The sequence below is a fragment of the Anas platyrhynchos genome, chromosome 26 (genome assembly GCF_047663525.1).
Source record: "Anas platyrhynchos isolate ZD024472 breed Pekin duck chromosome 26, IASCAAS_PekinDuck_T2T, whole genome shotgun sequence".
NCBI lineage: Eukaryota > Metazoa > Chordata > Aves > Anseriformes > Anatidae > Anas > Anas platyrhynchos.
Window position 1 is genome coordinate 479,929 of NC_092612.1, and position 16,047 is coordinate 495,975.

Sequence of the window (16,047 nt, forward strand, 5' to 3'; positions counted from 1 at the left end):
GGCCCAGGCGAAGCGGCGCGGCGCCATCTTGGGAGTGGCCCCGGCCGGAAGGGGAGAGGGAGGGCCGGCGCCATCTTGTGTGTGGCGGAACTCGCCTGCGCCCGGTTACGCGGCGCGAATCGCCCGTCTCGGGCCCTTGGCCACCAGATGACCCTCGGGGACGGGCACCCGAGCGTTAAAACCCCGGCTCTGCTCCTTCCGCCCTTGCCGAGCCGCCCCTCCGCTCCCAGCCGCCCTCCCCAAGATGGCGGCGCTTCGCCGGCGCCACGGGGGGCGTCACGTGACAGCGGCCCCACCCCGGGCGAGCCGAAAGGGGCGGGGAAGGGGGCGGGGCCGGGCGGGGAAGGAGGGCGGGGCCGGGCTCGGCAGTGGCCAATGGGCGCTCAGGGGGCGGGGCCTCGGCGGAGGTAACAGGTTGGGGCGGCGGCGGGGCGGAGAGCGGTGCCCGCGGCGGCTCCGGAGGTGAGCGGGGGGGGCCCCCAATGGGGGGGGGTCGTCCCGGCCCAATAGGGGGGGGGTCCCATGGGAGGGGGGGGGTCCCATGGGGGGGGGGGGGTCCCATGGGGGGGGGTCCCATGGGGGGGGGTCCCATGGGGGGGGGTCCCATGGGGGGGGTCCCATGGGGGGGGTCCCATGGGGGGGGTCGTGGGGCCGCTGCCCTCTCCCTGCAGCCTCCCGGCAGAGCCCCCCGGGGCCGGGGCCGTTCCCGGGCCGTGCCCGGCCCCGCGGCACCACCTCCGGGGGCTGCCCCCGGGTGGGGTCCCCTCCCTCCCGCAGGCTGAGGGGTCCTGCGGCACCCCCAGGGGCTCTGCGGGGCCGCCCCTTCCCCCAGGGCCCTGCATTTCCCTGCGCTCCCCCCTGCCGGGAGCGTCCCCGGGGTCCCGGCCCCGCGCTCCCACCTGTGGGGGCCGCTGCCGGGGGTGCCCTCGGGCAGGGCCCCGCTGTGACCCCCCCACGGGCGCTGCTCTGGGGCTCCCTCCCTGCGCCCCGTGGATCCCGTCCCCGTCCCCTCGGTGCTGCTGCGGCTGCTCCCTCGTTTGCTCCTCGTAAATATTTAGCGCCGTTTATGGCTCCTGCAATCTCTGACCGGGGGAGGTGGCTGATAAGAGCCACGTCCCAGCCCGGACGGGGACAGCCGGAGCCGCTCCGAGCACGGCCGCGACCTCGGGGCTCTTCCTTTATGCGGAGATACCCGCACCGGAGCCGTGAGCGGCAGGAGGACGAGTTGTGGGAAAATCCCCCCCCTCCGGGACCGGGCAGCGTCACCGCTTCATTACCCCGGGGCCGGCCCCGTGCTCCCCGCTGCCGGGTGGCTCCAAACCCCGCCCGTAACGCGGCACCTGCTGAAACTTTAATGCGCGGCGCTGCCCCGCTTCGCCCGGCTGCCAGGGCGCCGTTTGCAGCCTCCTGTTTCCATGAGGAAAACGAAACCCGCGCTGGCTGCGGGGGGTCACGGCACGCGGGGCGGCGATGCGGCGTCCCCCGAGCTGCCTCCGTGCCCCCCCCGGGTCCCCTGGGGCCGCGATGCCCACGGTCACCGGGGCCGGGTCTCGACGCCCACGGGCTCGTCCCTGCAGGCTGGGTGCGGGCTGTGGGGGGTCGGGGTGCCCCGCTCCCTGTCCCCGTTTCCTCCCCTCCGCTGCTCTGTCCCCGGGGTAACCCAGCCGCTGTGCCCGCGGTCCCGGCCCTTTGTTTGGAGGGTGCTCGGTATCGCTGCGGGCGGTTTTGCTCCCCACCACCCCGACCAGTTGAGCTGGTTTGGGGCCGAGTTTCCACCTCTGTCCCGTAGATAACATCCCACAGATAACGCGGCGCTTGTGACCGGGTCCTCTCCCCCTGCGGCCCCTCGCAGCGTCCCCCCCCCCGCTGCTGTTTTGGGGCCGCACTGGGGGGGTGGTGCCGGCTGGGACCGGCACTGAGGTGTCAGCGTGAGCCGGGGGGGGACAACTGGGGGCTCCCCGCGGTGCCGGGGCTGCTGCTGCTCACCGCAGCCCCACGGCGAAGGGGTTGAGCCCCTGTTTGCCCCTCAGCCTCACGAGCTCCGTGTGCCCGAACACAGCGAACACAGCACCGGGTCCCCTGGCACTGCGGATCTGCGCCCCCTGGGGCTGCCCCTGCTCTGCCTCGGTTCCCCCGGGGAGAATTTCCCCTCCCAGCGCCCGGATCCGAGCGGTTCTGCTTCCAAAGGGGCGATCGGCTCGGGAAGCGGGGACTGAGGCAGATGTGAGGGGCGCTGCCACGCGGCTGCGGGTGTGGGGCTGGGTGAGCCGTGCCCTGCCGTGGGAGCACCGGGAGCGGCCCCGGCCCCGTTCGTGGCCGTTTCGCTGCCGTCCACAACCAAACCGCAGCAGCTGCCGGAGGCGGCTTTGGCCCAAACGCCGCTGGTTGGCGAGGGCAGGGCAGGAGCGGCCCCGTGGGCTCGGGGATGCGGGGAGGGAAGCGCCGCGGGTGCGACCGCCGGGCAGGGAGCGGGGCTTTCCCGTCCCCGGGTTGATGATTAAACCGCAGCGCTCTCGCCGTGGGTGGCTCGGGAGGCTTTCGGATGCAAAGGAATTCGGAGGCTCTGCCTTATCAGCCGGGCTGCGGTGTGGGGAGCCGCGGGGCCCTGGGGGTGCGGTGACGTCCCCGGGGCTGGGGACGCCCTGGCCCCGGTGACGCAGCCCTGGGCGCGCTGGTTTCGGGCGTCTCCGACCTGCGGCTTGTCACGCGTGTGCTCGCCCTGGGATTTACTGGGGTTTCGGGCTCCGCCAGGGAGCAGAGCACAGGAGGCAGGAGCGGCCGGTCTGTGGTGACGGGCAGGGTGCGGGCACGGCTGCTGCTGGCACGTGAAACCGGCCACAGACTTTGGCCCCGAGTGCCGTGAGCCCCGGGGTCCTGCATGGCTGTGCGTAAACACAACCAACAACGGGTCACAGGTAGAGCAAAGCCTTTGGGAAACCCTCAGGGGAAGGAGCCTCCAGCGTGCCGGGAGCCAAGAAAATGGGTGACAAACTGAAATGTTGGTTTTGTTATGTTCCTGCCGCTCCCTTTTCTGCGACACTGCTCTGGATGTGAGGTGCTCTGGGACAATCCAGCCCCTGGGGCTTTGCACTCAGAGGTTCCCAGTGCTCAGGGGCGCAGGAGCTGTGCCAGCCGAGCTGCCGCTGGGCTCAGGGTGACTCGGTGGCCTTGGGAGCGCACCCGGGGCCACGGTCCCTTTGCAGAAGGGTGAGCACGCTCCTGCCGAGCGGACCCTGCCCCAGGTACCTGTGTGCAGGAGGACAGGTAGGAGCTGGCGGCGCTCTGCTTTTCCTCCTGTGCAGGAGTGGAAGGGTGAGCGAGCCACTCGCTGCCGGCGAATTGCAAAACAACTTTCTGGGCTAACGTGCCCACAAAGGGCCCATTGTGTTCCCTATCTGCATGAGCGGAGCTGGCCGCCCGCCATCCCCGGGACGCTGGAGGTGCGTGACCGCCAGCGGGGGACCCGCGCCGCCTGCCCGCGCCCCCTGCCCTGCTGGCAGCCGGCCGGATCGGGGCAGAGCTGAGGTGTGTTTGCACAGCAGAGTCCCCGCGTGCTTGGCCAGAGAGTGAGCTGCACGCCCAGGGACGATAAGCAGAGTGTCTGTAGCTCCAGTCCTTCGTCCCTCCTGCTCCTTCGCTGTGCTTTCCAGTGAAATCTCCTCCCCGGGCTGTTTCCAGCCCTGGGCTCTGCGCTGCTTTCCCACGTCGGAATGCAATCTGGCCGTTTCAAGTCCCTTTATCTGCGAGCTGGAGCCCTTCCAGGAGGAGGCATTCCTGGGGGATTAGCGGCTCACCTGCTCCCCAACACCCAGCTCGTGCTGCAGAACCGCTGCTGGCGGCGTGGCACAAACCCGAGCGATGCCGCGTGCCCGCGGAGCTGCCGCTGCTCCCCTGCAAGGAGCAAATCCTCCCTGAGGTCTGGCCCCGTGCAGCACCCCGCCAGCGGCTGCGCGTCACCCCCGTGGTTTTCTGCCACCTGGTCCCTGCGTGTGCCAGCACAGGGCTGCGGGGCCGCGTCCAAAGGTCTCCTGGAGCCGGGTGCTGCGCCCAGTGCTCACCATTCCTGCCCAGTAGCGGTCGAGCCGAGCCCTCTCCCCACCCAGGCTGCAGCCCGGCACTCGCTGCACTTTGGACACTGCTGTGGACAAATCTGGGCTTTGCTGCCAAAGCCGCTTCCTCTCCTCACTGTGCTGCTGCTCACAAACAGCCGCGATGGCCGTGCCTGGCCCTGCCATTCCCTGCGGGCCGGCCATATGGGCTCTGCCTTGCCGCAGCACGGAGCGGACGCGCTGCTGCTGGTGCCCGTGTCCCCTGGCACAGGGCTGGCGGCTTGGCTTTAGGGGCTCCTGCAGCGGTGCTGGGTTCAGGGCGTGTTTCTAGAGGCTGGTGTCTGCTGCTGATCTCGTTATCTCGATGCTGTGCAGGGATAATGAGATCAGGAGCGGCAGCACCCGTCCCTCTGGGCTGGAGGAGGCTCGGGACCAGGCGGGGGCATTTCCCTCAGCCCCGTTGCTGCTGCCCCGCTCAGTGCCACCTCCCGCAGGGCCGGGTGTGCTTCGCCTCCCTGCCATCTGCTCGGGGCCCGGTGCTCTGCCGGCTTCACCCTGCTGATCCCACAGCCGTGCCAGCTGGCTGCTGCCTGGCCCACAGGACGAGCAGCTTGTCACCCGCCCGCTGCTCCGGGCACCTCCTGGGAGCTGCCCCTTGCCCCGAGATGGGGGGTAAAGACCTGAAAGGCTCCGGTGAAGCGTCCGCAGCCTCCCTGCAGTGGCGGGGTGCAGCCGTGGCTCTGCTCAAGCTTTCCTCCAAGCCTGGTGCTGCTGGACCTGGTCCTGGTCCTGTGGGTTGGCCGGGGAACGGGAGCAGCTGGTGGCTGTGGGGAGCTGGCAGAGCTGCGGCGTGCTGGGGGGAGCAGAAGGCTCGGCCCCCAAGCCTGGGCAGGCGTCCCCGTGGCTGTTTGTCCTTCTGGGGCTGTCCCAGGGCAGCGGGGCTCTGGCTCGGATTTCTTCCTGGGGTGGGCAGGGGGCAGACGGGGTCTCGGGGGTGTGTGGGGAAATGAGGGAGCCCGGGTGGGCTCTGGGCGGCCCCGGTCACAGGGTGGGTGTGTGACCCCTGACTGCTTGGGGTAGGACAGCTTTGGGGCAACATCAAAACCCCTGCTGAAAGCTGAAAGTGTGGGGGTTTTTGGGTTTGTTTCACGTTTTTCTCTACGTGCAGGACGTGTTTGAGCGCTGCCCTGCCTGGCTCAGGCTCCCCGCGGGTCCCAGGGTCCCCTCGTGATCACAGGGGCGAGCTCAGCGCCCGGCACCTTGCGTCGCCCACTCCCGGACCCGGTTTATTTAAAGCAGAGCCCGGAGCTGCTGCTCTCCCCGCTGGTGTTGGAGGCGGGGGGGGAACCCAGTGCCGTGCGGCTCGGGGGGGGCAGTTCCTGGCTTTGCCGTCGCTTCAGATCAGTCCCGCTCGGGGCGCGAAGCTCGGGGGCAGCGCTGGCTGCGCAGGCGGATCCGGCAGCCGCGTCCTCCCCGCGAGCCGCTGCTCGGCTGGGCTGCAGCACCCCCGTCCCTGGTGCCCCCGGGGGGGTCGCGTCACGCCGTGCCCAATGTGTCACCGCTCGCATCCGTCCCCTCCCAGCGCGCGTCGCCGGCTGCGGGCAGGGCGAGGCGGGGGCCCGGCGATGCTGGCGGGCTCCGAGGCGCTCGCTGCAGTGAGGCTGCGGCGCTCCGCAGGCACCCGGGAGGCAGCGGGAGCGGATCCTGGCTGCGGAGCCCCCCCGGGCTCTGAGCGCTGCGTCCCCCCCGCGTCCCGGCTGTGAAGGGCGAGCAGGACGAGCGGCCGGTAAGCACCCCGGCTCGGGGCGGGGGGGTCGGCTGAGCCCCCCGAGGATAAGCGGGCTTGGGGCATCCCCGCGGTGCCGGTGCTGATGCAGCCGGGCTCCTCGTCCCTGCCCCATCCTGGGGACGCCGTTTGCATCCCTGCTCCGTGCCCGGTGCCGTTCCCTGGGGCGGGGGCTCTGTGAGGCTGGGAAGGGGCGCACGGGAGCAGCGCGGGGCTCCCAGAGCCTGCAGGGACAGAGGCTGCTGTACGGGAGGGGGGGGGGAGGACGGACCCCTGCCGAGCGCCGTCTGCGGCAGCGCGGGGCCCGGGGTCACTCTGCCCTCTCCCCCCCCCAGGACCGCGGTGCTGAGACCCGGCATGGAGTGGCCGGCGGGCACGGACATGGCGGAGAAGCAGAACCCGGTGGACTACGGGGTCCAGATCCGCTTCATCAATGACCTGCAGGAGCCCAAGAAGCCCCCCAAGGCGCGGGCTAAGCCGGGCTCCTACGGGGTGGCGGTGCGCGTGCAGGGCATCGCCGGGCAGCCCTTCGTCGTGCTCAACAGCGGCGAGAAGGGCAGCGACTCCTTCGGGGTGCAGATCAAAAGCGAGGGCGCCTACACCGGCCCCCCCGCCGGCCCCCGGCCCCCCGAGCTGCCCCCCGGCCCCGTCAGCCCCGACTCGGAGCTGCCGGAGAACCCCTACGTGCGCCGGCAGCCCTCCTGGAGCACCTCAGACGAGGAGCCCGGTGGGGGGGTCCCAGCGCCCCCCCGGCACAAGCCCCCCACCAAACGGCCGCCCAGGGAGGAGCTGCGGAGGACGCAGTCCCACGGCAATCTGCTCACTGCCCACGATGACGAGGAGCCCTTTGCCCCCAGCCCACCGCGGGGGCAGCCTGGCGGCCCCCACCAGCCCCGGGCTCTGTCCGGCAGCAGAAGCAGCAGCATGCTGAGCGTCGCTGCGCCGCCCCGGCCGGCACCGGGCGAAGTGCCCGGCTTTGGGGCTGCCGCCAGGGAGCCCTCCTCGGACTCAGAGGCCCCGGGGCGCCGGCGGCCGGGGGGCTCTGATGGCAGCGACATAGACACCAAGCCGCTCTCCTCGGTGGACTCGCTCATCAGCAAATTTGACGGGAAGGTGCAGCAGAGGGGCCGGGCAGCCCGGAGGGGCCGCATCCCCTCGGAGGAGAGGAAGCGCTCGCAGAGCCTCGACGGCCGCGTGTCTCACCGCGCCGTGCCGGACGGCCGGGAGCTGAGCGGTGCCCGGCGCGGGGACGTTCGCCCCCTGCCCTCGGGGCCCACCGGCAGCCTGGGCCGGGAGCAGGGAGCCAGGCCGGCGGAGGAGGGGGCGGCGAGGAGCCAGCGGGCGACCCGGGGCACGGAGGAGCCCCCGACCGAGCGGCTGCAAAGCAAAGCCCGGGCAGAGCTGCAGGTACCGGGGGGATGGATCCCATCAAGGGCCTCATCCTGCGGGGCCTTGGGTCCTGCTGTTAGTGTGGGCTGAGCGCTGGTGGTGGTGCACGGGGGTCCTGCACTCGTTAATCTGGGCTCTGGGCCATGTTTGGGTTGGGCTGGGGACCCCTCACTGGTGCCGCTGCCCCCTCAGCTGAGCAGGGCACCCGCACTGCTTCTGGCTTCCCCGTGGGGCTGACGTCCTGCGAGCACTCAGCTGCCGCCCTGCCCGCAGCCCCTGCGTCTCGGGGGGCTTCTGGGCGAGAGCCTTCCCTGCTGGGGCACAAACACAGGAACCCGCGACACCACCCCCCAGTGCAGATCGGGCACCTCGCCCTGCGCTCCCCAGGGGACAGCATCCTCGGCTCAGCGGGGGCACCGGGTGGGGGGTTCGTGCCTGGCTCTCGCTGGAGCTGTGCTCCCGTCCTCGTGGCAGTTCAAATCCACCCCGGACCTGCTGCGGGACCAGCGGGAGGTGGCCCAGCCTGGCAGCAGCGAGCACACCAAGGAGCTCATCTACAGCATCCTGAAGGAGGGGTGAGCATCCCAGCTGCATCCCGGGCCCCGGCCGTTCCCTGTCCCAGTTCCTGAAGCGTGCTGCGGGGCAGGTCGGGAGCGGAGCTGCCCCAGTCGCTGCTGTGGGGGCTGCCTGGGGCAGGGCTCTGCGGATTGGGGCGGCTGCAGCCAGGTTAAGGCTATGGGGAGGAGAGCAGCCAGGCGCTTGGGGTGCCCCTGCCTCCCATGCTCACCCCGCTCCGTCCCCTCCGTACCCAAACGCTTTCCTTTTCCTGTGATGTCCTCAGGAGCAGAGACAGCGAAACCTCCCTGAAGAGGAAAACTGCCCTGGTGTTCGAGAAGGTGCAGGAGCTGACGGTGAGCTGGGGCCGGCACGGTGCTGCTCCCTGCCTCGTTCCCGCTGTGCTCAGGGGGAGGCAGGGGGCTCGCGTGGGCACCCCCCAACGCGTGGGGCACAGCACGAGGCTGAGGCCAGGCTGCCTCTGGGAGGAAACTGCGGGGCCAAGCTCTGGCCAGCAGTGCCCGTGCGTGCCAGCTGAGCCCGGGGCTCCCCCCAGGTGCCTGCCAAGGACGCGGCGTGCTCCCAGCCCCAGCACGCGGAGCTGGCCAGGAAGGTGGAGGAGCTGCAGGAACGGCTCGACGAGGAGACGAAGGTGAGGCCAGGCAGAAGGAGCTCCCTGCTCCCAGCGATGCTGGGGCAGCGGGCAGGGGGCATCGCCACGGCCACTTGTCCCCCTGGCGGGGGTCTCACTGCCGTCCCATCCCGGCAGCTCCGCCAGAAGCTGGAGCTGACGAGGGACCCTGCGCGGAGCGGCACCGCGCGGGCACTGGAGGCCCGGCTGCAGGAGGCTGAGGAGGAGAGCCAGCGCCTGCGGGCGGCCCTGGAGAAGAAAGGCCAGGAGCTGCAGAGGAGCCTGCAGGAGTAAGAGCTGCGCCGGGGCTGTCAGCGTGCTCTGGGGGTGCTGATGGGGGGCGCTGGGGATTTCTGAGGGTGCCAAGGCTGCAGGGATGGGGCTGGAGGAGCGGAGCGGGGCTCCTGTGCTGCCCCCATCCCATCACCTGCCGGAGGCACGGAGCCCAGCGAGCTCCCCACCCGTGCAGACGCTCGCCTGCCCTTAGGGCTGGAGACGTGCCCTGGGCTTCCCAGGGGGCTCAGAGCGGGGCACTGCCCCTCGTGCTCTCCCCTAGGCTGGCCGAGGCGAAGGCAGCCCGGGGACGGGCAGAAACCCGGCTGGGTGAGCGCGAGGAGCAGCTGGCGGCGATGCGCGAGGAGCTCGGCCGCCTGCACCAAGCCTCGGGGGCGTCTCCGGACAGGGAAGCCTTGTACAAGGTACGGCAACACGGCCAGGGGGGCGCGAGCATCCCCTGCTCACCACCGAGCCCACGGGGACCCCTCCGTGTCCCAGGAGCTGCTGGAGACCCGCGAGGAGCTGGAGGAGGCGCTGAGCTCCAAGCAGCGGCAGGAGGAGCACCTGCGGCTGCGGGAGCGGGAGCTGACGGCGCTGAAGGGGGCCCTGAAGGAGGAGGTGGCGAACCACGACAAGGAGCTGGACCGCGTCCGGCAGCAGTACCAAAGCGACATGGACCAGCTGCGGCGCAGCATGGAGGGCATCTCGCAGGTCTGCCCGCGGGGAGACCCCGGCGTCTCGCTGGGCAGGGTCTTAGCCTGGGGTCTGTGTCCATAAATCCCCCTCTGTGTGCTCCTGAGCTGGGATCGGGCTTTGTGTCCTGCCCCAGACCCTCCCCATCACAGCACGCCGCTGCCCTGGGCTGGAGGTGGCTCCCTAAGGGGGCATGGGGCTCCCCAACAGCAGGGGGCTCCCCATTGGGGCCCGGGGCTCCCCGTGTCCCTTTGCAGCTTCCCCAGGCTGCTCTGGGAGGCGTTAACCCAGCAGGGGCTCGGCACTGTTGGAGCATCCCCTGAGGATGCAAGCGCTCAGTGCTCGGGTCCTGCCCGCCAGGATCAGGCCAGCCTGGAGTCGGAGAAGCAGAAAATCAGCGCCGTGGTGAGGAACCTGCAGCGGGAGCTGGAGGAGAGCACGGAGGAGACGGGGCACTGGCGGGACATGTTCCAGAAGAACAAGGACGAGCTCCGCACCACGAAGCAGGAGTAAGCGCTGGTGGCAGGAGCAGCCTTCGTGCGACCACCCAGTGTCCCTCAGGGATGGGTCAGGGGGTGCCAGCCTCATCCTGCCCCTCTCCAGGCTGCTGCAGGTGAAGCTGGAGCGGGAGGAGTTCGAGGAGGAGCTGCGGGAGCTGCGGGAGCGCTTCTCAGCCGCACGGGAGGAGGCGGACCAGGCGCGGAGCAACGCGCTGGACCCTGGCGAGCTGGAGGCGCTCAAGAAGGTGGGTGACAAGGGGGCAGCGTGGAAGGCGCAGCCCTGTCCTGCACCCCAGCAGGATGATGGCCAACAGGAGGGGTCCCCGTGACCCCCTCCCCGTCCCCAGGAGCTGCGCCAGGCCCAGGAGGCGCAGCGGGAGCTGGTGGCAGAGAAGCAGGAGCAGGACGAGCGGCTGCGGCAGCGGGAGCGGGAGCTGGCGGCCCTGCAGGGCACCATGCGGGAGGAGGCGTCCAGCCGCGACGGGGCCATCGAGCGGTACCGCAGGGACCTGCAGCAGCTCCAGAAGGAGCGGGACGAGGCCGTGAAGGTGAGTGCTGGGCCAGGGGAAGAGGAGCAGTTCCCACCACGGCCTGCTCTTGCTGTCTTGGGACCCCACGGAGCTTTGCGTGAGCCCCACATTTTGTCCTGGATCCCTCTCCCGCGGGCTGGGCTGGTGGCCACAAGCCCAAAGGGTCCCCTTGAGCCCCCTCCCAGCTCAGCAGCCAGCCCCGGGACCTCCTCATGCTGTTCCCGTTGCAGGAGAAGGCTTCCCTGGAGAGCGAGAGGGAGTCCTCGGAGCAGGCGAGGAAGGCGGTGGAGTCCACCCTGCGGGAGCTGCAGGAGCAGAAGGACGACCTGAGGAGGAAGGTCCTGGGCATGGAAACGCAGCTGAAGGAGTACGAGCGCATGGGCGAGAGCTGGGAGGGCTCCCAGGCCCGGCTCAAGGAGAAGGTCACCAAGCTGGAGGTGCGGAGCCCGTCCCTGCCACCCCCCCACGCATCCAGGACGTGGGCACCGGGTCCCGGAGCCGTGCTGGAGGCACGGGCAGGAGGCAGCTGTGAGTTTCACAAGCCTTGTCCCCGCAGGCAGAGCGCAGGCAGATGGAGGAGTCGCTGGGGGAATCCACGGACCGGGAGCAGGAGCTGCTGATGGCCAAGAGGTCGCTGGAGACGCGCTTGGACGAGGCGCAGCGCAGCCTGGCCCGGCTGACGCAGGAGCACCAGGAGCTGAGCGCCTCCTTCCAGGAGGAGCAGAGGCAGAAGGAGCAGCTGAAGCGCGCCAAGAGCGAGCTGGAGGAGCAGAAGCGGCTCCTGGACCGGACCACGGAGAAGCTGAACAAAGAGGTCGGCTCCCGTACCCCAGGGCCCTGTCCCGGGAGCGTTGGGTGTCACCATGGGCACTCTGCACCGTGGGTTGGAGGGGGGTGGTGCTCAGGGATCCCTTCCATGGTGCTCCCGAGCTCCCAGAGCAGAAATGTTCCCCCCAGCTCCTTGCCCCCCATCAGCTCCTGAGCTCTCCCCGCTCTGCCGCAGCTGGAGCAAATGGCAGAGGAGTCGAACAGCTCACTGGCCGTGCTCAAGTCACAGCTGGAGGAGTTCAAGGAGAAGTCACGGAAGGAGATCACGGACTCCCAGAAACAAGCGAAGGACCGGGGTGCCGAGGTGGAGAAGATGCAGTTCAGCATGGGCCGGCTGCAGGACGAGGTTCGGCGGGGGCCGGCGGCTGCGGGGCCCCTCTGCTCCCTCTGCTCCCTCTCCTCCCTCGTTTCACGCGGGCTGCCCTTCCCCCAGGTGTCCCGGCTGAAGCAGGCGCTGCAGGACAGCCAGGCAGAGCGGGAGAGCGCGCTGCTGGACAAGGAGGTGCTGCTGCAGCGCCTGCACAACCTGGAGCAGGAGGCGGACGCCAAGCGGCGCTCCCAGGACGACCGCTCCCGGCAGGTCAAGGCGCTGGAGGTGGGTGGCGCAGCGCCCTAAAACCAAACCCGTGGCTTCTTCCAAACCACAGCCCCCTGCAGAGGGAGAGGGGTGGTGGTGCAGGGAGGGACGAGGATCCAGCGCTGCTTTGCTGCCTGTGGCACCGATCGGTGTGGTTCCTGCAGTGCTGAGCGCCAACAGCAAGGGGCAGAGCGCGCCCAGCCTTCCCCCTGCGCCCGAGCCAGAGCTGCTGCGAGGCAGGAGGGACGCGGGGTGGCAGTGCTGGGAGTGCTGCAGTTGGTAATTACTGCTGCAGCCGACCTCCTCGGCTCCCTTCAAGCCAGCATTGCCCCGCAACTCGCGTGGGAGAGCTGCCGTGCCTCCTGTGGGATGTTGCTTTAGGGTTATCCTTGCCTCTTTGAGCGTGTCTCCTCTCCTGGCTCCTGGGCTGTGCCAGGGCCCTGGGGCAGTTGGGTTTTGCTGGGCTGGAGGCTGCTGAGCAGCCCGATGTTGGTGCGAGCCCCTTCTTCCAGCACCTCGGTGCTCATCGCTGGCAGCACGGCACCTTCTTGAGCGGGTGGGCGCTCGCTGCCCCCAGCCAGCCCCTCCAGCTGCCTGTCCCCTTGCTGTGGGGACCGTGGGGTCACGCCGACCTGTTCTGGCTTGTAGGAGAAGTCCAAGCGCCTGGAGGTGGAGCTGGATGAGGAGAGGACCACGGTGGAGCTGCTGACAGAGCGGGTCAACCGCAGCAGAGACCAGGTAGGGCGGGCGGTGCCGTGCCAGAGCCCCCCGAGCCGCAGCCCGGTCCTCTCCGGTGCAGAGCCTGGGCTCCTGGCTGCAGTCCCCGGGTTGGAGCCTCGTTAGCGAGCTGTTACTGAGCAGCCCCGACCCCTCCCATTGCTCCCAGTGTCTAAATACAACCGAGGTGTCATCTGAAAAGCTGGTTCAGGTGCAAGAGGAAATTATACGAGCTTGGTGAAAAAAAAAAAAATCCCCTGAAATTACAGGGTGAGGTTTGTGTTTATGCAGGAAGTTGGGGCTAAAATTACGCCAGTCTCCTGGCTGTAACCTCTCTATTAACCCACCTGCTAATTAGCTTCAAAGCCGGAGCTGGTGCTGGAGCTCTGCGCGCAGGCGTGAGCTGCTGCCGAGCCTCCTGGCACCGGCACCGATCGGCTTTGCCGACCCCCTGGTCTGTGCAGGGAGAGGGTGGCAGCGCTGTGGGGCTTTGGGAGAGGCAGACCCTTCGCTCCCAGCCCTGCTGTGATCCCCTCGGGCTGTGGAAGGGGCATCTTGGCACCCTGGGGTGCCCCATGACACAGGGTTTGTCCTGGTGAGCTGGTAAATTGGGTGGGTTTTCCCATTTTTCATCTGGTAAATGGGGACATCTACGAGGATGAGATCCTTCCAGGAGGAGACTTGTCCTGGGAGTACTCAACGTGCCCAAACTGCAGGTGCTGAGGGGCAGAGGTGTTTGTGAAACCGGAGCGTGGTTCGAAAAAAAATCATTGTGACTTTTGGGCTGCTTAGACATAACTCAAGCAACCCTTTGTACAGAAGTACGTTCCCTCGACCTTAAAATAACGCACAGACGTGTATTTAGCTCTGGGCAGCCTCCAACAGGCCCGTGGGGACCTTGGGGTTGATTCATCAGAGCATCAAATCCATTTCTGCCCCGAGCGTGGCTGCGCTGCAGTGCCCGGAGGTGCCAGGCAGAGCTGAGAGCGCAGCCAGGTCCTCGAATCCCAGTCCAACCAGTTAAACCCTCCAGTAGGAAATTGCAGTCCTCATCCCCCAGCCACGCATGCCTGGAGGGGGGGAGGCGCGACCGCCGCTCACTGGAAGGGCAATAGCCGACTGGGGAAGGAACCAAAATCCTCTCGCTAGGGTTCCTGTGTTCTGTGACTGCCGGGAACTGCTGGGGCTGGGTGGAATGGGGCCGGGGACCCCGGGTTGTGGCCACCTGCAGTGTCCCCACTGCGGGGCTAAACCCCCCTGTGCCCCCTCTCCCCAGATCGACCAGCTGCGGGCAGAGCTGCTGCAGGAGCGCTCCAGCCGCCAGGACCTGGAGTGTGACAAGGTGTCTCTGGAGCGGCAGGTGAGTGGAGGGGCCGCATCCAGCCCACGGCCCTGCCGGACCCGGGGACCCTCGTGCAGTCGCCTCGGCTTCCCTGCCCCTCTCCAGCACGTCCCCTGTGTTTGCAAGGGGCTGTCCCACTTCAGCAGCTAAATGCCCACTCCCAGGCTGGATGCAGCCTCTTCCCCTTCCTCCCCGTGCCCCAGCCTCAGGCAGAGCATCCTCGGAGCTGTCTCCTTGTGTCGCTCCACCTGGTTCCTGCCCGGGATGCTGCAGGGAAGTGCTGCAGAGTGGGGCCCCCCCGGGGCTCCCGCGGGATCCCCCCTTCCCTCACGCCCTGGGGCCACAGCGAGCGGCTCCCCGCCGGCCCCTCCGGGCTCTGAGCCCTTCATTACCCAACGTGGAGCTGGCTGGGAGCAAAGCGGATCAATGGGAAATGAGCTCCTCGAGCCCTGCTCGTTCCCGGGGTGTCATTACCGCTGCCAAAACCAGCACGGGGCACGCGCCGCTGGCACCGCGCAGCAGCTGGGGTGCTCCTGGCCCGCCATGGGGAGAACAGCTATGTTATGCGGTGCTTTTGGGGTAGAAGCAGCTTTTTGGCTTTATTCCTTGGGCCAAAAGCCGTGCCCCCCATGTCCTCCCCCAGAACAAGGAGCTGAAGAACCGCTTGGCCAGCTCTGAGGGCCTGCAGAAGCCCAGCGGCAACGTCTCGCAGCTGGAGGCGCGCGTGGAGGAGCTGCAGGACAGGCTGCAGGCGGAGGAGAGGTAGCGGCCCCCCCGCGCCCCCCGTCCCCATGCACTGGGGGCTGCCGCCCTCACCCACACCTCGCGGCTCCCCCCAGGGAGAAGAACGTCCTGCTGTCCTCCACCCGCAAGCTGGAGCGCAAGGTGAAGGAGCTGACCATCCAGATCGACGACGAGCGGCAGCACGTCAGCGACCAGAAGGACCAGGTGGGGTGGTTGGGGGGGGTGGTGGGCGCGCAGCCCCCCCCCAGCCCGGCTCGGTGCCATCTGACCCAGCGCCCGCGTCCCCCCCAGCTGAGCCTGCGGGTGAAGGCCCTGAAGCGCCAGGTGGACGAGGCCGAGGAGGAGATCGAGCGGCTGGAGGCTGCTCGCAAGAAGGCGCAGCGCGAGCTGGAGGAGCAGCACGAGCTCAACGAGCAGCTGCAGGCCCGCATCAAGACGCTGGAGAAAGAGGCCTGGTAGGGAGCTGGGGGGTCACCACCGCCTCCCCCCCATCATTCTGCCTTCCCCCCATGCTGAGCCCTCTCCTCCCTCCCCGCTGCAGGCGCAAGGCCGCCCGCTCGGCCGCCGAGTCGTCGCTGCAGGACGAGGCGCTCAGCTCGGACGAGGAGCTGGACAGCGCCTACGGGCCCTCCTCCATCGCCTCGCTGCTCAACGAGGCCAACCTGCAGACCAGCTCCTGCTGAGGGCCCGGGGCCACCGCAGGATCGGGCCGCCGGGTGCAGGAGGCCGTTTGTCGACACGGAGGAAGAGGGGCCGGGCCGAGTTGTGGGCTGGGGGGGCCGCAGCCCCCAGGACCCCGTCTGGCCTCTTTGTCTTCCTGCGGGTCTCAGGGCACCGAACTCGGCGTGGTTGAAGCAGGGACGTGGCGGGGGCCGTGCGGCCCCGGGGAGCTGCGTGCCGGGGTCCCCCAGCAGCGGGGACGGGGGGGACACGGTCACAGGGACGCTGCAGAGCCGGGGGCAGGCTCGTGCTGGGTGTCCGTGTGTCCGTCCCCTCTGGCAGCACCCGCAGCCCCAGAGGCTCCCATTTATTTTTGTATGCACCAGCCCTCCACCCTCCGCTGCTCTTTTCCCTCTCAAAGTGCTATTTTAAATAAAATCAAACATTTTAACGTGTGTGGTGCCTGCGGCATTGGTCCAGGGCCGGGAGGGAGCGTGGGGCTGGGGCCATGGGTGGGGGCCGGGGCTCGGCGGCACGAGGCTCCCTCCTGCTCAGCTGGATCTGGCTCCAAGATAAATCCTCGTTATCACTAATTAACAAGGATGGGAGCCTTGCCAAATGCTAATTAGTGCCATTGCTTTGATTGGCAGGTGTTTACCGCAGTTCCCCTCCATGGCCTTGAGCAGGGCCGAGCTGGCTCCGGCCCTGGGCTCGTGTAGGGCCGGGGCAGTGCGTGGTGCCCCGGGGCCCGGTCCTCCCCAGCCCCACTG

The 16,047-nt window shown here is 69.0% G+C and overlaps 1 protein-coding gene across 1 annotated transcript; it reads left to right on the forward strand.

Annotated features, from left to right (window-relative positions):
• Positions 1 to 229: 229 nt before the first annotated feature.
• Positions 230 to 15,732, forward strand: CGN (cingulin). The gene is made up of 21 exons (XM_072028063.1): positions 230 to 462; positions 6,171 to 7,242; positions 7,699 to 7,799; positions 8,066 to 8,135; positions 8,336 to 8,431; positions 8,549 to 8,700; positions 8,967 to 9,108; positions 9,185 to 9,397; positions 9,740 to 9,888; positions 9,983 to 10,124; positions 10,227 to 10,427; positions 10,640 to 10,846; positions 10,966 to 11,223; positions 11,413 to 11,583; positions 11,671 to 11,832; positions 12,463 to 12,552; positions 13,808 to 13,891; positions 14,517 to 14,635; positions 14,713 to 14,821; positions 14,909 to 15,072; positions 15,159 to 15,732. Exons 1-21 carry the CDS (start codon positions 245 to 247, stop codon positions 15,298 to 15,300), a joined length of 4,062 nt encoding a protein of 1,353 aa, XP_071884164.1. The 5' UTR covers positions 230 to 244; the 3' UTR covers positions 15,301 to 15,732.
• Positions 15,733 to 16,047: the final 315 nt, after the last annotated feature.

What these genes read in the sequence shown, in the direction of transcription:
- CGN (XM_072028063.1), top strand. Translation starts at nt 245, where the DNA reads ATGGCGGCGCTTCGCCGGCGCCACGGGGGGCGTCACGTGACAGCGGCC. An exon ending in AGGTGTCTCTGGAGCGGCAG is followed by an intron (nt 13,892 to 14,516) that starts GTGAGTGGAGGG and finishes GTCCTCCCCCAG; the next exon opens with AACAAGGAGCTGAAGAACCG. An exon ending in TCAGCGACCAGAAGGACCAG is followed by an intron (nt 14,822 to 14,908) that starts GTGGGGTGGTTG and finishes CGTCCCCCCCAG; the next exon opens with CTGAGCCTGCGGGTGAAGGC.